Source organism: Harpia harpyja, chromosome 3 (assembly GCF_026419915.1).
Source record: "Harpia harpyja isolate bHarHar1 chromosome 3, bHarHar1 primary haplotype, whole genome shotgun sequence".
Classification (NCBI taxonomy): domain Eukaryota; kingdom Metazoa; phylum Chordata; class Aves; order Accipitriformes; family Accipitridae; genus Harpia; species Harpia harpyja.
The window spans coordinates 64,890,620-64,907,677 of record NC_068942.1 but is presented as its reverse complement, the minus strand read 5'-3'; the positions used below and the strand labels follow the sequence as shown (position 1 = coordinate 64,907,677).

Sequence of the window (17,058 nt, the reverse complement as noted above, 5' to 3'; positions counted from 1 at the left end):
TTTCCTGTTAATTTCTGTCTTGCTCTGTCTTCGGAGCCTTCTGTATATTAAATAGTTAGACATTTATTGTGGAACTTCAAGGCAGGGTATGCATAGCTTTTTATGGCCAATTTAATTCCAGTGTTTGCTAGCACACTGTGGAAATCTGACATAATGTGTATGTGTGTTTTCTTTACTTTTTTTTTTTTTTCCCAAAGTAGATAATACTGAAATATTTTGTCCTTTGCCCTGAAGGCGCTCTGCCTGCCTTATGAAGCCAGGCAGCATGTGTTCTGTCTGGAACTCTTGCATTTGATGTTTACTTGTGCTCTGCAGAATCTGCCAGAGCCTCACTTGGTGACCGGAAAGCAGAACTGCACGGTGTGTACCAATGGCCCCGCTATGACGTGTACAACCCATTCTATTTGGAGCATCGGATTTCGCCAGATCTGATTAGGCGCTTCCAAGCAAAATCAGATAATAGGAAATTATATGGATCAGGTGAGAAAGACCACACCCTTACTTTTCTGTCTTCCTCCCTTTCCCGAAGTTTATAGGTAAGAGAAGAAAGCCATTTGTTTACAGAAGATGTGTTTGATTATAGCAGTTCTCAAACTGGTCTGTATGCTACAGACACTTCTTGGTTGGTGAATCAATCTGTGGAGCCAGCTCTGCTTGATTTCCAGCTGCGCTGTTACTTTCTGTCCTTTGGGGGCTTGAGAAGGTTTGCATACATCACACAAAGGTAGACAAATTGGCAAAGCAAGCTAGTATAGCTGCCTCCGATCCAAAACAGGATGCAGTACTGGAGATTCCAGCTACCAGTGATAGGAGTGTTTGAGAGAGATGGAAAAATGAAGTTGGGCAATATGCTGAGTGGAGGAATGCCTGAGGAGTATATGTATGGAGAGAGGAACAAGCACCAAAAAACATTCAGGAGCAGATGATAAGAACAGGTGCAAAATGGGAAGTGATGCTATATGCCAGCTTTTCTGTAGTTTGCTTTTGAAGGTGCAGAAATGTCCCCACTCTCATTGCATAAGTGTGTTTAAGAATGGGGAGGGCTGTGAGATAATAAAAGTTTAGATAAAAAGTGTTTGGCTACCTAGGTAAAAATTTTCTTCTGTGCTGTTCATTGGTATGTGTATCCTATCATGAATGCTGTTTAGAGGGAAGTAGATGACTAAGTGTTGCTTGGTGTAAGTGACTGCTAAGGCAAATGCATTCACAAAACTCACACACTTGAAGAAACATACACACTTCTGTATCGCATTGGAAGCTGGCAACAGCATGCATTTTTAAAGCTGTTTTATTTAGAATGGTATAGCATGCTTATTTTACAGCTGGGGAAATGTCTCAGTCTGTGTCCTGTTTTAAAAATAATTCTCAATCACCATAGAGACTACATGAAAAGACTACTCCATATATTTTTTTTAAGAGAACAAAACACATGCAGAATTTTAGCAGCCTTTAATGCATATGGTTTTGCTAGGCTTTGTAAGTACCTGTAGTGGGAGCCAAATAGGTTTTGTAAAACTGTCTTGAACATCTTCCCTTCAGTTCATCGTCTCTTTTTCCATTTTTCTTCAAGCTAAGTAAACACTTCACTAGTTTTATCTTAGTAAGCTTAAACACAAGAAAGGTCACTTAAGTGTGTCTAGAGTACAGCTCTAAACTGCCTTCTTCCTCCAGTTTTTTGACAGCTGTTTCAAAAACTAGATGATTCTCTTCATGTGCATCTATAGACTATTTAAGCAAAATTCTAAGCCTGTTTTGTTGCAGCAAGTGCTGTGATACTTTTGATGTGTCTGGGCTTAGAACTACAGGATGTGTTTATTTGGAACGTATGAAGTGAAATTCTTGAATTTTCATATGAAGTCCCTCCTCTACATCTTAAAAACAAACAAAAAAACCCCCAGCAACAGCAAACAAACTGAATAATAAATTCATTAATATTTTTCCAAATTTCTAGTTATTATCAGTAAACAGCATATGTTTATGGTTAAAATTTTTCTGCTTTTTTATATTTTACAGGCAGCTTTCTCAGTGTAAAAATTGTCTTTTTTTCCATTAAAAACTTAAGTTTTTGAAAAAGGCACCATCTCTTTCCCCCTGTCCCCCCCCCCCCCCCCATGTTCTTTGAAAACTTTAACCAGCTTTACTAGAAACAGCAGATCATGCTGTCTTTAAAGCGTTTCAGTGATTTGTAATGGGTAGATTCAAGTGTGTGTTTCCCAGTAGTTTGTGAAAGTCATGAGTACTGAATATGGAATTAATTTCCATAACCATAATCAATTTCAAATCAAGTAATGGGCTGGTCTCTCCTATTTGCTTCTATTATATCAAACAAGGTTTCTAGGCCTTGTATTATAATGCTATTTCTACACTAGACTCGGTGAACAACTTGGCCCTTTTGTGTCATGCGCAAGAGAGAATTTGGAACTCATGCCAGACACACAGACCTTCATTGAATTTTATCTAAATTATGTTACTTTCCTTTTCCTCCCATGGGTTGTCAAAACTTTCTTTATCTTTTGTTCTCTTTTTCTTCCTTGGGAAAAGAAAAAATTGTTCTTTATTGTCACATTTCACAATAAGCATAATTGGTTATTTCTTTTGATAGCAATAAAAGGGAAATAAATTTTCAGTAATGAGTGATGTAATTCTATTAAGCTATGATCGGTGAATTGTAATGGAAGTGTTCTCAAATACCATAACACAGCATTGCAACAAAAAGCAATTCATTGTATCAGATAGTCCTAGAAGTTAAACCATACTGCTTTCATTCATTTCAGTATGGGTCAGTTTTGAAGTTGAGAGTCTTTAAAAACCTCTTGAACGTAACTGGACTTAGCAAAGATTGCTGAAACAGTGGCATTAGTTCAGCTCTCCTTTTGTACTGTTGCTGTATAATATGCATAGACAATGTGCTTTAGCTCTGTATTGCTTCGAGGTCTAAAGAAAACTGATAGGATCTACTTAAACACTGCTGAGGAAACTACCCTTCTATAAAATAAAGATCTTGCTTTTATGCTATAACAGGTATGTGTCATCTTAGAGTTAAGACTTGCTTTGTCTGAGATCTAGTAAGGGTGCAGAGTATGGTGCTTTGACACTGTGATCAGTAAAGCCAGGGAGATGAGGCCAAGTTTAGCAGGCAGCACGTTTTCGCCACTGGCATCTTTACTGTGGAAAAATTTAAAAAAGGACACCAGGCTAAGCCCCGGTTCTGCCTGACTAGATTTAAAGACAAGGCTTTTCTGTTTTGCTAAAGCATCTACTAAGACAACCATTTCTCTTGAGGAATTAATTTTGAGGCGGGCTCCCCATTCTACCAGTGCTACCAACGTGACTGAGTAAGTTTGAACTATTTCAAAGATGGAATTGATTAAGATATTTTAATGGCTTGTTTCCTCCATTTGCTCATTTCAGGGAAGTGTTTTGGGAAAGGTGCTGACATCCTTCCTTAGATGTTATTTAGCTAGGTTTCAATTCTACCATAGGTCTACTTAAATTTAAAAAAATCATCATCTTTTTTTTTTTTCCTAGCAGTGATGCTTACATGATTTGTATTGTTCTCTTGTGTCTTTTTAGTTTGTGATTTAAGACCTAGTGCTTTGCCTGCATCATTTGATGTAAGTCGTTCAATGTTTGATCTCAGAAGCCCACCTCATCGATTCATGAAGGTGAGTTCCCCTTGTAATTTAGGTTATACTGAAACCTCAGCTTACTTGGTGTATCTGTTCCTGTTGCATTGTGTTTTCAAAGTAAACAGTGAAGGGCATTGTACTATGCACTGGAAGGACTAGAGGGAAAAGTTCAACATCGACCAATTTCAAGAGGCTCTTTCCTGATGTCTCCTCTGAGTACTGCTGTTCTGGCCCAATGGGGCTATTGAGAACCTGAGTAGGCTGTTAGGCAGGACAAGACAGACAAGAGGTTGTGGTTTGTCGTCTTGTGATTTCCCCCATCAGTTGAAAAGTGGAACACTAGAAGTTTCCATTGATGCAAAAAACACTGCTGCTTTTTTTTTTTTTTTTTTTTTTCAAATAATCATCTTTTACATAGAGATGAAGTTGCATATGTATCAGTGAGCAAAAAAAATCTGTGCTGGCCATATATGTCCTGTATTAGCTCTCTGCATCAAATTAGTAATTCCATGCTGCTGGATCAAAAGATTAGTAGGGAATGAGACAATTATTTGAAATTCAGTGTTGTTTTGTTTTCATCTAGTCTTGTCTGATGGTAGAATCTCTCTGGCTTTTTGCATCTGTTGCTCTGAATGAAGTGGGGTTTTTTTGTTTGTTTGGGTTTTTTTTCCCCCCAGAGATACGATTCATTCTCCAGTGTACCTAGCAGTACCTCTTCCAGGAAGGATTCGCAAGGCAGTAACAGGAGTCTGGGTAATGTTTTGTTTGTTTACCTTGTAATGAAATATTTCCCTTTGCACTTGAAACATTAAGCTGTCTCTACTGTTGATGATTTTTTTTTGTTTGGGGTTTTGGTTTTGGGGTTTTTTTAGATGAATCTGATTAGCAAGTCATTTTGGAGATTACTTTGCAATTTGAAATTAAGAGTTTTGGACTTGCACCTTCCTGTTGTCAGGAGATTGAGCCTTTGAGGAGTTCTTTTGCTTTTGAAAAATTAATCCCTGGATTTACTATCCCTGTGAACTAAGATGTTACAGATGTTCTGTTAGGACAGAATGCAGCACCTTGGTCACAGCTCTAGTCCTTTTTCATGTATCAGTATTTCTCTGTAGGAAGTGCCTGGAATCCAATACCCATATTACTCTGAGAATTAGGCAAGAATATTGCATGCAAACCTAGTATCCTTATTTATGAAAGAATGCTGAAGAAGTGGAGATACTGCAAAATAAACACTAAAAAATGAGTTAAGTTCCCATGAAAGTCACCCTGCTGGAAGTCAGAATTTTACCCAGTCTCCTCAGAAGGAAGACTGGGGGGCAATGACCTAGTTTCAGTCATGACAGAGAAATGCTGGATATTAAATTGCTCTTCTGACTTGGAGAAGAGCATAACAGTTAAATGTTTACTAGGCTGGAATTGAAATCTGAGAAGGATAAAAAGGAGGCCAATTTATAAACTAAACAGTGAAAGTAATTAATCTGAGGGAGGTGATAGATTATAAATGTGTTCTGGGTGTTTCAAGCACATGCTTTTTTTCCTTTCTAAAAGTTGTTCGAGTACAGCACAAATTATTAAATTCAGTAGAGATAACTGAGGTAAATGTGAAGGCTTTTAGCTATGCAGAAGGTCAGGCTACAGGACTTCATGGATATTTTGTCCTTAAAATGTAAGTGTTAAGTATTTCAAACTTACGTTGAGAGAAGTTTTCAAAGATAGGCAGTCCACCTACTAATAGTTCCCTTGTTCTTGGAATGAACTTTTAAGATACTGCATTACTTCTAAAAACACTAATTGGCTTTCTTCCATAGATACTATTACATTATCAGGTGATGAACGAGACTTTGGAAGACTGAATGTGAAGTTGTGTTATGTTTCTTCTGTAGAACAGATTTGGATCACAGTTTTACATGTAAGAAAATATAGATAACTTTATTATTTACTCAGATGGCTATTTTACTATACTTAGTGTTCATTCTCATTGAATTGGGTTCTGTTACTTTAAGGAATACTTTTAGGAGAAAAAAAATTACTTCTAAGTATTAATATAAACAAAGTTCAGTCAAATGTAATACTGAGCTTCATTCGAAGTATCTTCCCCCCCCCCTCCTTTTTTTTTCTCCTGTTGCAACCTCTGTTCTGGTGCAGTCAATAGTAAAAAGTAGTATATAACCCTTTATGTTACTATACCTATGTTCTGATTGTGGACTGAGGAACTGTTCTGCATAGATAAGAAAGCTGAGCTGGTCATAGGCTGGTCCTGCTACGGAACTTTTCCTGTGGAAATTTGGAGGCAGCAAATTGGAGCAACTTTGGATGCAGCATTTAACTGACTTTAATCTAACAGTTCCTTCAGGGCAGAACCATAATAGCACTTTGAGGACATGTAGCTTCTTGTGGCTTTTTTGTTAGCTAATGTGATACTGCTATGCTGGCTGTTTTATACGGTTCCAGGAACTATGAATAATTTTTAGGCAATGGAACTTTGAGTAGTCAGAAACCGTGTAACTACATCAAGTGATAAATACTACGTAAGGGATTTCATGATTTATCTGTTGTCAAATTGCCACATAGTGAAATCATTAAAGTCTACTGAATAACTTTTTACCCTCTGGTTGTGAAAATTAATTATTAAATGATCTGAAGTGACACAATCATTACACTGGCTCTGATTTATATTCAATATTACAGGAATTATGCATAATTCTAGAAGAGTCTGTTTCTAAGTTGTCTGAAGGCCAGAGTCTTACATTATCTAATCTGACTGTGTTTTCAATGTTGCAGTGCAAAGATCTGAGCTGGCCTTCTAGCTATGGGGAAAATCCTCGTATCTACGTCAAGGGAATTCTCACACTGCCAAAACCAGTGCATTTCAAATCTTCTGCCAAGGAAGGGTGCAATGTAAGTAGAGGCAGGGATAACACCAAGAAATCTTCCCCCCCCCCCCAAAATTAAACTGAAATGTAAATGGATTTTTTAAATGGACCAAACATCTACTCTTATGCCATATTTGCTGTGGTAGTTGCCCAAGTTCAGGTTGCTTCCTTCCCTGCCCTGCCCCCAACTTCTCAAAATCCTATTAAAAGCCTTGTTCCACTTCCTCCCCCTATATCCTCTCTTGCATTGTACTGTTGTCCTCCTTCTCTCCCAAGTCTGCAGGACTGTCCTCACAGGGGACTGAACCATGAGCTGCTGGCCTTGGCAACTCAGTGGTGGGGAACTGGGAGAAGACTGGGCATACCTGTAGGTGCATATTCACCCCAGGGAAGGTAGATGATGTCCTCAACTCGTTATGGTAGTGAAAAATAATTCAGAGCTTTGTCCCTGCCAGGGTGTGTCAATGGGGGCTTACAACTGTAAAAGCACACTTTTCCATGGCAACCTAAAATGGTAGCCAGGAGCAGTGGCTATAGGACCAGCAAGCCTTGGTTTCTAGGTTTCAGGCTCGGTGCGACTCTCCTACAACAGTGATGTTACCCCTCTGTTTTTCTTTCTAGGACATTGAATTTATGGAAACTTTTGTATTTGCTATTAAACTGCAAAGCCTGCAGGCTGTCAGATTGGTATTTAAAATCCAGATGCAGACTCCCAGGAAAAAAACAATTGGAGAGTGCTCCTTGGCACTGCGGGAGCTCAGCTCAGAGGAGTCAAGTCATTGGCTGGATATATCTCCTCCTTCCAAAGCACCTGTAAGTGCCAATACTGCAAAAGTATGTTGCTAGATCACCTAGAAAATGTTGCTGGAAATCTAAGTAAAATAATTCGGTACTAATTCAATGTTAACAACAAACAGGTTTTTTCTTTTTCTTTCTTTTTTTTTCTTTTGTCGTGTCCCCCCCCCTCCTTTATTGGGGAAAGGCATTTTGATGGGGGGAAAAAATGCAGACTTTTCAACTCTGCACATAGCTGTTCTGGTCATAAACTACAGCTGTTTCTGGGAAAAGAGCTAGAGCAAGCACTTCCACACCATGGCCCACAGCTTAAGGGAGGGGCATTCTGGGGAAATGTTCAGCAGAGGACACCGGGTAATTGCCTTTTCCGGCCAAAAAAGCATCAGAAGATCCTTAGGACTCACAGCAAGAGCTCAGAGCAAATGGAATCTGCTTTTGTTATGGAAGAAAAGTGCTAAGGTCTTCAGTGGCTTGAAACTGCAGAGATAGCTATATATTTCATGTTCAGATTGCATGCTGTGAAGTAATAATTCAGACAGTTCATTTCCAGTAGTGTAATAAGACGCAGGTGGTTTTCACAGTGGGATTTCCTTTCCCCCTACCCTCACTTTGTTTCTTTTTCAGATTGTGTCTAGACATTTGTATTTTCAACAAATTAAACTCGAATTAGCAATTCAAAAGCAAATTTTATCTAAGTGTGTCTGAGTAATATGTGTGATACTCTTGATTTCTAACATAAGTTACACTTGACATTTTTTAGTTCTAACAAGAATAAGCATATTGCTTCAAAAGCAGTAAGATTAAGTGAAAGAGGAAGCTGTTTTAGAAACTGCTTCATCCCAATATAAATTCCCGAATCATCTCATAGTTTCTCTCTCTGCATTGGCTTTCCTCACCATTGTATCCAAGAGCCCTCCAGACATTGCTGGAATTCATCCCTGTATTACCCCGTGAGGCAGCAAACTACCCTGCTTGCCAATAGAGAGCCAAAGCTCAGAGTCGAGTAAGTGGCTTCCTCTCAGGGTTACACAGAAATTTTGTGGCTGAGCTGCAAAGAGAATTTGGGTCTCTTTGATGAACTGGAGCCTGACTTCTCTTTATCTGACGTGTTGCACTCCTGCTTGGTGCATTTTCTTCACTGAAGTGTGTTAAAACTTGGAAGGGAACCAGGACTAGCAACGTCCTTTTAAATGGAGGCTGACAGGAAAGCTGGGCCTCCACTGACCTTCTGCTGCTGTTCTTATGGTGTTCAGAGTACGTTAGCATCTGACAGGAGAGTAATGAGGGTGCCTCAATGCAACTTTGCCACTAGCAAAAATTCTAAAAAAAATTCAAACTGGAGATCTCAGTACATTCATGGGGGCGGGAGCATGGTGTGTGTGTGTAGGCATGTAAAACATAAGTACTTCCATAACATAGGAAACTCCACAGCATGCAGTCACCCTGAACATTCATGACATTAAGTGACGGGGCCTTGTATCTATGGAAAGCATTGCTTATATCTCTATATTGCAAAATTCAAAAGTGTGGGAGGAGAATTCTGAAGGTTTTTGTGTTAGTGGAGCATACCTGGTCTCTTACTTCCACACCCAGGTTTAATAGAGCTACAACTGCATGTCCAGTTTTCCCTGTATGTGTCTGCTCTTACCATTGAGGAATCTTTCCCAGATGAAAATTGAGGACTCGTTTATTTGTCCAATATCTCTGGCTGCAGCCCATGAGGGCCATATGCGTGCTGCACGTAAGCAGTCCGTCAGTGGAGCACATGTACTACAGCTATGACAAGTGCAAGATGCACTTACTTTCTGTGCATCTGCAGGTTGTGTATACAACACATGCTTACACTTCTGTCCAGGAAATCCCAGATAGAAATGTGGGAGCCCAACATATGACAGAATTCCTGTGTTTCCTGAGTTTATAAGCAACTTAATCCAGATGTTATGGCAACATTCTTCTGCTTGTAGGTGTGCCGTGCAGAACTTCAAATAGGAACTTGTTTTCAGGCAATAAACAGGAGGATTCAGTTACAGATTCTTGAAGCACAAAACCTTCCAGTTTCATCTACACCGCTGTCTTCAAGTAAGTTACATCAGCTGTCTCATGCCTCCTGTCTAAAAGTATTTATAACAGGTAAATTGCTGCTCAAATGGGTTGGCAATTCATAACATTCCTTGCAAACCTCAGACTAACATACTGCGCAGTAGGTTTCCATTGCCAAGGCTTGTTTCCACAGATGTCTTACTTGATTACTTTTTGTTTGGTTTGAAGCTACGTGTTTATGTATTTTGAAAGATTTTTTATCCCAATATTAATCCTGACATACAAGAGCATTAGCCTGCACTTGCTGTTTGGATACTGTGTTAATCAATTCAGTATTATTGAACATACTCTGTGTGACTAGTCAAGAAAGCTATTGTACAGTTCTTTTGGCTAGACTTTTGGGAAATTGTTGCAATTTGAACCGTACATGTGGATCTTGTCAGTTCCTTTTTGGGTGTGTTTGTGAATAACCCTTTGTGTGCTATGCCTTTTTCCTTCCCTTTTGTGCTAGATTTCTTCGTGAAAGTTGGAATGTTTAGTACAGAAGGGATGATTTATAAGAAGAAGACTCGTCTTCTGAAGTCCACTAATGGCCAAGTGAAGTGGGGAGAAATGATGATTTTTCCAGTTAGCCAAGCTGAACAAGGAATTAGCTTTCTCATCAAGCTCTACAGCAGAAGCTCAGTGAGAAGAAAACACTTCTTAGGACAGGTTGGTTTCTGCTAACTAGCATGATATCCTTTACTTAAAATCCCGTTCCACAGGTTTCTTGGTATGAGTTTTAAAATACTTTAAATAAGGTGGCATATAGTAAAATAGTATATTCTAATAAACTCTTCTGGATGTAACCCAAGAAGGAATAGTACTGGGCTCTTAAACATACACTAACATCAGAATGGGAGCTGACATTTGATTTTTCTTTTAAAAAGAAATCCTTAAGTCATTTTTGTGTGGAGTATATGGAAGATTCCTTCCTACAGAGAGATGTAAGATGTCCTCCTTGGCTCTAGGCTTTCTGAAGAAAACAAACATGGCACTCACAGGAGCTCCACAGTCTACAATGTACTGTACAGAAAGGGGGTGTGTTGGCTTACTATACCAATACACTTCCAAAGAGGTGTGTGTAAAAGGAAGTAGCAACAGCTACAATATCAGATTGCCTTCCTGGGTAAAACAATGCTGAAATCAGCACAATATTCTAAATATGTATGATCAAGAGATAACATAGGTGACTAAACACAATTATTTTTTAATTGAGTGCTCTTTTTTCCCCCCTTTCCTTTTTTCCCCCCCTTTCCTTTTTTCCCCCCCTTTCCTTTTTTCCCCCCCTTTCCTTTTCCCCCCCCTTTCCTTTTCCCCCCCCTTTCCTTTTCCCCCCCCTTTCCTTTTCCCCCCCCTTTCCTTTTTCCCCCCCCTTTCCTTTTTCCCCCCCCTTTCCTTTTTTCCCCCCCTTTCCTTTTTTCCCCCCTTTCCTTTTTTCCCCCCTTTCCTTTTTTCCCCCCTTTCCTTTTTTCCCCCTTTCCTTTTTTCCCCTTTCTCTTTTTTCGTTTCCTCTCTCGTTTCCTCTCTCGTTTCCTCTCTCGTTTCCTCTCTCGTTTCCTCTCTCGTTTCCTCTCTCGTTTCCTCTCTCGTTTCCTCTCTCGTTTCCTCTCTCGTTTCCTCTCTCGTTTCCTCTCTCGTTCCCTCTCTCGTTCCCTCTCTCGTTTCCTCTCTCGTTCCCTCTCTCGTTCCCTCTCTCGTTCCCTCTCTCGTTCCCTCTCTCGTTCCCTCTCTCGTTCCCTCTCTCGTTCCCTCTCTCGTTCCCTCTCTCGTTCCCTCTCTCGTTCCCTCTCTCGTTCCCTCTCTCGTTCCCTCTCTCGTTTCCTCTCTCTTTTTTCCTTAACAGCTGAAACTTCAGTAGTATCTCTTTGAAAGCATTTGTGTGATCATATTTATTTAACCACCATAAAACTTTGTAGTCTGGTCTCTTATTCTCTCTGTCCTCTTCCCCTGGTTGTTCTAATTTACCATCATCCTGTGCCTTTTTTCTCTCCTTTTCTTCTTGGTATAGTGAGCCATATCTGTTCTTAATGCACTGTGCTTTCCCTTACCCAGCTAGATTTAGTAGCAGAATTTTAATATATGCATAAATTAATAATGTAGAATTGATTTTGAGACCCTAACTGTAATGTCCCTTGTCAGATGAAGAACTGTGGCTATCCTTAGGTACAGAAAATGGTACTGTCCCATTCTGGTGATGTTTCTTGTGCCTGCTGAAGACGTGCGGTTTTAGGAGATGCTGATGTGCTATAGAAATGATGTGCCAGCAAGAGTTATGTGAAGTTCCTCCATTTTATGGAGCCTCATGTCACACATGTTCCATCCTTTTGTGATTCCTGTTGGTGGAACTGGATTTGGAATAGGAAAAGAAAAAAATTGTTCTTTTTAGTTGTGCTACTTTGGGGCAAAAATAAGAGGGTATGATTTTGCAGTCACTTAGCAATATGTGAGGTCATCTCAATCTGACGAGTTACGTTTAATCATGGATCTTATTTTTAGGGGAAGGAAATGAGCTACTTCTGCTCCTCAGAGGTTATTTGGAAAAGGTTGTTTCAGCTCATGCAGGCAGACATTGCCACATAACACATGAAGACATAAAATATGGCTCAGGGAAAAATGAACTTTGAGCAATTGGCTGGGTAGCTGGAAAAAGATGAATATAGCTGGATCTATTAACTTTGTTCTTCAGAGAATGATGTTTAATTGGATGCTGTTCTAAGCAGACAATACTTAGATTAGGCTGCTTTTACAGGCATGTCTTTAATCATGAGCAAGATGTATATTGAGTCTCTGTGGATGAAACATCAGCTGTCTGTGGTATTCTGGAAGACATTATTCTCACTTCTTGAGGACTTATGCCTCAGCAGTGTAAGCTAAATGTACTTCATGGTGAAGGTTTCTGAGAAGTCTTAAAAGGACTCATTCTTGGAAGACTTGAGGAAATAGAGTCCTGTAAATAATGATACCTACTTACATAAGCAGAATTCTTTTGGCAGTGGAGGCTGGTGATAATGTTCAGGGGGAAAATTTCCTACTTGTACCTCGCTTCCTCATGTAATGGCCACTATCCATTAATTGAATACTGAGAAGAAACGGTCTCTTACTGCGTCACTGTGTATGGTATGGGCATGTTAGTAACCTCTGTGGAATGCAGGTTTGGCCCTGTCTGTTGGAGTGTGTGATTTTAAATGGTCATGAAAATGCTGGACAGCTAGCTCAGGATGCCAGATGGCTTGCAGCCAACTGGAGTTTGAATGCATAGAGCCATCACTGGCCCTGATGAGCCCTTGACCCCAGCACATGTGTTTGAATGGAGCAAGGAATGCTTAACTCAGAACATCATATTAAGTAGAGAAATACTAGTATGTAATGAGTTCTCTAAGCTATTTTAGAGGCCAAATTTAAACCCAGACTCCCTGTGTTCCCAGCTGCAAGCCAAAATATGTTAGTCCTAACAGAACTGTATTTGTTGCTGTTATGCTTTGGTTGCAGTCTACATGTTGTATCTCATTCTGTACTTCTGTGGTATTTATTTGGAACTGATAAAGGCTGGGCCTCTGTGTTATATCAGGTAAACTCAATTTTATTTTTCTTTTTGTTTCTTACTGCAGATCTGGATAAGTTCTGATAGCAGTAACAGTGAAGCAGTAGAGCAGTGGAAAGATACTATTGCCAACCCTGAAAAAGTTGTTGTTAAATGGTACAGCATTGGTCCATCCTGAAGACTGGAGATGAAACTCAGGACTGATTTTTTTTTTTACAAAGATACCCCTACGCTGTTTAAAATAGTACAAATAAAAAGAAAAATATTGTCTACACAGGGTCTTCAGAAGTCCTCCACTGCATCACACCTCCATGGTAACTAGGAAAATTCAGTTTCACCAAGACAAATACTAGCTAAATATTATTAAAAGGAGGACATAGGAACTGGGGAAAGTGCTCATTCAATTTTAAAAAAATCCACCTTGAAAAATACATTTTTGCCCCTTTCAGGCTCCATAAGAGCACAGAAATCCAATCTTGGAGAGAAGCAGCTTGAATCAGCAGCATCTTCACTAGTCACTGACGTCATCCTCATCGGCAATCTTGTCTTTGGCAGACTCCAAAGTCCATGGGAATCAGTCCAGTCAGTGGCTTGATCCTAGGTATCTCTGAGCCTCTGGGGTTGCGCCTGTGTTGACAGGATTTGATCAGAGTAACGTGTGCCTGAGCAAGTGGGAAAGCTGCGGCAGTAGGAGAAGGCATAAAGAGAACTACACAATAAGGGAGTTCCCAAAGGCTTTTCTAATCTCCATCTTTGATGAAGATGTTCAGTACCCTGACATGCCTGTAGCTTGGCTGTTCCCCCATCCTTCTCTCTAAACAGAGAGACGGAAAGATAAGAGTTTCTCTGACTAACTGTGATCTTTGCAAGTGGAGCCCTCCAGACGTGCTCTGTTTGGTTGAATTCTGTCTGGAATCAATGGAATAATACAAAGAGGCAACAGCCCTGCCTAGGATCAGGGCCAATACTTTTAGATAAATTACTTTCTTATATAGAATTCTTATATGTAAACCACTTCCTATCTAATCAACAATGTTCTAGCATTTGCTTACATTGCTAAAACTCAGACTAACATGAGTGAAGGAGTAAGCAAATATTTACTGACATAAGTGCTTTTTGATATTCATTAAAATGCAGCACAGTAAGGGACTCGGTCTTTGTTTAAAAGACAGGCTGCTACTGCAGAAGTGTTTGTTACGTGTCTAGGATGCTGAAAAATTATGTGTGGGAGTATATTTTTGTTACTTGTTTCTAGCAAGAAGAAATTACCATATTTTTATTGTGAATTACATTTTTCCTACAAAATCCCAAGATTATTTTTTCTATTAGTCCCCATATTTTCAGGGGTTTATTCACAGTTATTTTTAAGGCAGGAAAATGCCATGTATATGATTGATAATACATACATCTAAAAGCACAGACCTCTTTGCACTACTTTAACTACTGGATTTAAAGAATATATATTTTCCATTAAATCCACTGCTTACACATTTACTGTTGGCTGTCTGGACTGTACAAATATGTATGTTCATATAGACGCTGAATAATTATATCTTTTTTTTATAACTGGGATCCTGTTCAAACATCTGACATTAACTAGAGTGGCAGTGAGAGTACTCGCTGCTGGAAGGCAAAGGAACAGGGGGGAACAGAGAAAACACTAACAGGAAAGCATAGTGTTGTACTTAAGCATAGAGCTCAGAGCACCTTTATTTTAACTTTTTTGACTTTAAGGGTCAAGAAAAAATGGAATCTTGTAGATTATTTTTTATCAGCTGATATTGAAGCTTTTAAAACTTCAACTATCCAGATTTTTGTTGTTGAAATTTAGTATTTTGAAAATGGGCAAAGAAAAGGATTTTCCCAGGCTCTTACATGTTCTGCTTTTTGAACAGTTTTTATAAATGAACTGAAAAAGCTTTATGCATGTTACTCAGAGAACAAACATCAGTTCTAGCTCTTACTGACAGTCATTGCAAAGCTCCCAGGAGGCCCAGAGGATCTTGACTGACAGCGTTAAATTCTAGCCAGTCATATTACAACACTTGGAATGAGCCTGGCCTGTTGGGTAACATGATAAAAAGGAGCTGGACCGAGCTGATGTTCTTGGACTATCTTTACTTGAATACCTGGATCTTTTTTATTCATTGTGGCTGAACTGCAGTAAACAAAATTGCAAACTGTTTTCTTACGCAGAACACTGCTCTATTTGAAAGAGACGACAGGGAGTATCCCAGTGTTTTGGAAGCTTCGATTACCACAGCAGTGGTTCTGTAGAGATTGCCAACTCAGTGGATACTGTGTAAAATGGACTTTTGGGGCTGGTTTAGGACACCTAGCCTTTTAAGGGCTTAACTAGTAATGTCTCCTTTTTTCTATGTTAATATTTAATCTATGTGTTTATAATAAAAGTTATGAACAGAAAATAATAGAATCATTTAGGTTGGAAAAGAGCTTCAAGATCATCGAGTCCAACCATCATCCATGCCCACTAAACCATGTTCTGGAGTACCTTGTCTATGCGCTTTTTGAATACCTCCAGGGATGGTGACTCAACCACTTCCCTGGGCAGCCTGTTCCAATGTCTGACAACCCTCTCAGTAAAGAAATTTTTCCTAATATCCAACCTAAATCTCCCTTGCCGCAACTTGAGGCTTTTTCCTCTCGTCCTATCACCAGCCACCTGACAGAAGAGACCAACACCCACCTCACTACAACCTCCTTTCAGGTAGTTGTAGAGAGTGATAAGGTCTCCCCTCAGCCTCCTCTTCTCCAGACTAAACAGCCCCAGCTCCCTCAGCTGCTCCTCATAAGACTTATGCTCAAATATTCCTTTTTTTTTTTTTTTTCAGTTGTTTATACCAGTGTTTACCAGCATCTCAAACTGATGTTCAAGTCCTACCTTTTTCTCTGAGAAAATGCCAACTAAGGAACTATATTTCATGTAGCATTGAATGTAGGGGAGTTGACTGCTAACACATTGAGGAGGTATATAAGGCCTCTCTTTGCAAGATGCACACAGGTACTAGAGAATGCACTCTGAGGCACTGCTTCATCCTGTGCTTATTCACAGGCTTTGGGGTTTTCTGCATTTGTGTGTGCATTCATGTAAGAATTTAATGAATTCTTAATAGTTGGCTAAAGACACTGTGCTTTTTTTCTACAACATTGGAGCATTTAAGTTGCTTGTTGCCCAGATTTATTCCTCAGTTTGTCCAGAGCACTACAGTGTTCTTGAGGAAACTGTATTTCAGGTTTAGAAAGCAGAAGGTCCTTTATTTGTCCCACCACACAAAATTCGGCTCTGCTTGTTACTAGTCTCGGCTGACTCAATGCACACTCCATTACTGAGAGCATGGCAGCAGAGCACTGGGATGTCCGTTTCTGTGTGCACTCCAGCCTTGTTGTGTGTAGCAGGGTGAAACTTACATTGCACTGTTTTGGCTTCTTTTTTTTTTTTTTTTTTAACTGCTGTGTCCTACTTCTGTCCTGATTACTGGCTCCCAAGATCCTGGGAGGAAACCAGGAATTCTCTTTGCTTTCACTACTGAGGAAAATCATCCAGAGATGCGGAGGGACCTGCCCAGCTCAAGAATCAAAAAGTGGCCATTCATCGCATGAGTATTTACCGTGCAAGTAGACCAAAGCTGTGCTTCAAACAACCCATCATCACCTGAAGTAATAGTCCAGTCCTCACAATAATGCCTCTTTTGGTGCTTCTGAGGCTGCCTGCCAGGTGAAGCGTTGTCCAGAGGATTGCTTACAGTGGGTTGGAAAATGAAACTATTTTGGAGGATGAGTGCTGCCAGTGAGTTAATTATGTGAGGTTATCTGTATAAGAGGTGTTGCAGAGGATGTATGGGAATGGAAAATGGCTGGAAGGAAAAGTCTTTGTAGATTATTTTCTTCCAAGTGCGTGTTGAGAAGACACTGGTGTGCATACACACTAACTCTTGAAGAGAATTGTGAAAGATGGAAGATAATTTGTGGTGTAGTAGAATCAACCAGTTCGACAAACTTACTAGCTGTCACATAAACCATTTTTCATTGATGATTCATTGGGTCTAGAGTTTATGAATATGTTTTTTATGTTGGACAACAGTTCTGAAGAAAAAACAGGAGACAAGGGGATACATGC

At 39.7% G+C, this 17,058-nt stretch overlaps 1 protein-coding gene across 4 annotated transcripts in view; it reads left to right on the top strand.

Moving 5' to 3' along the window:
* TC2N (tandem C2 domains, nuclear) overlaps positions 1–16,332 on the top strand; it is a 35,815-nt gene extending 19,483 nt beyond the window's left edge. For all 4 annotated transcript variants that reach the window (XM_052783003.1, XM_052783002.1, XM_052783004.1 and 1 more), the window contains 9 exons: positions 316–480; positions 3,574–3,665; positions 4,307–4,382; positions 5,438–5,538; positions 6,411–6,527; positions 7,124–7,315; positions 9,262–9,376; positions 9,849–10,048; positions 12,988–16,332. In XM_052783003.1, the coding sequence (XP_052638963.1) occupies positions 316–480; positions 3,574–3,665; positions 4,307–4,382; positions 5,438–5,538; positions 6,411–6,527; positions 7,124–7,315; positions 9,262–9,376; positions 9,849–10,048; positions 12,988–13,098 (1,169 nt within the window). In that variant the 3' untranslated portion in view covers positions 13,099–16,332. The remainder of the gene's footprint in view (positions 1–315; positions 481–3,573; positions 3,666–4,306; positions 4,383–5,437; positions 5,539–6,410; positions 6,528–7,123; positions 7,316–9,261; positions 9,377–9,848; positions 10,049–12,987) is intronic.
* The last annotated feature ends 726 nt before the right edge of the window (positions 16,333–17,058 follow it).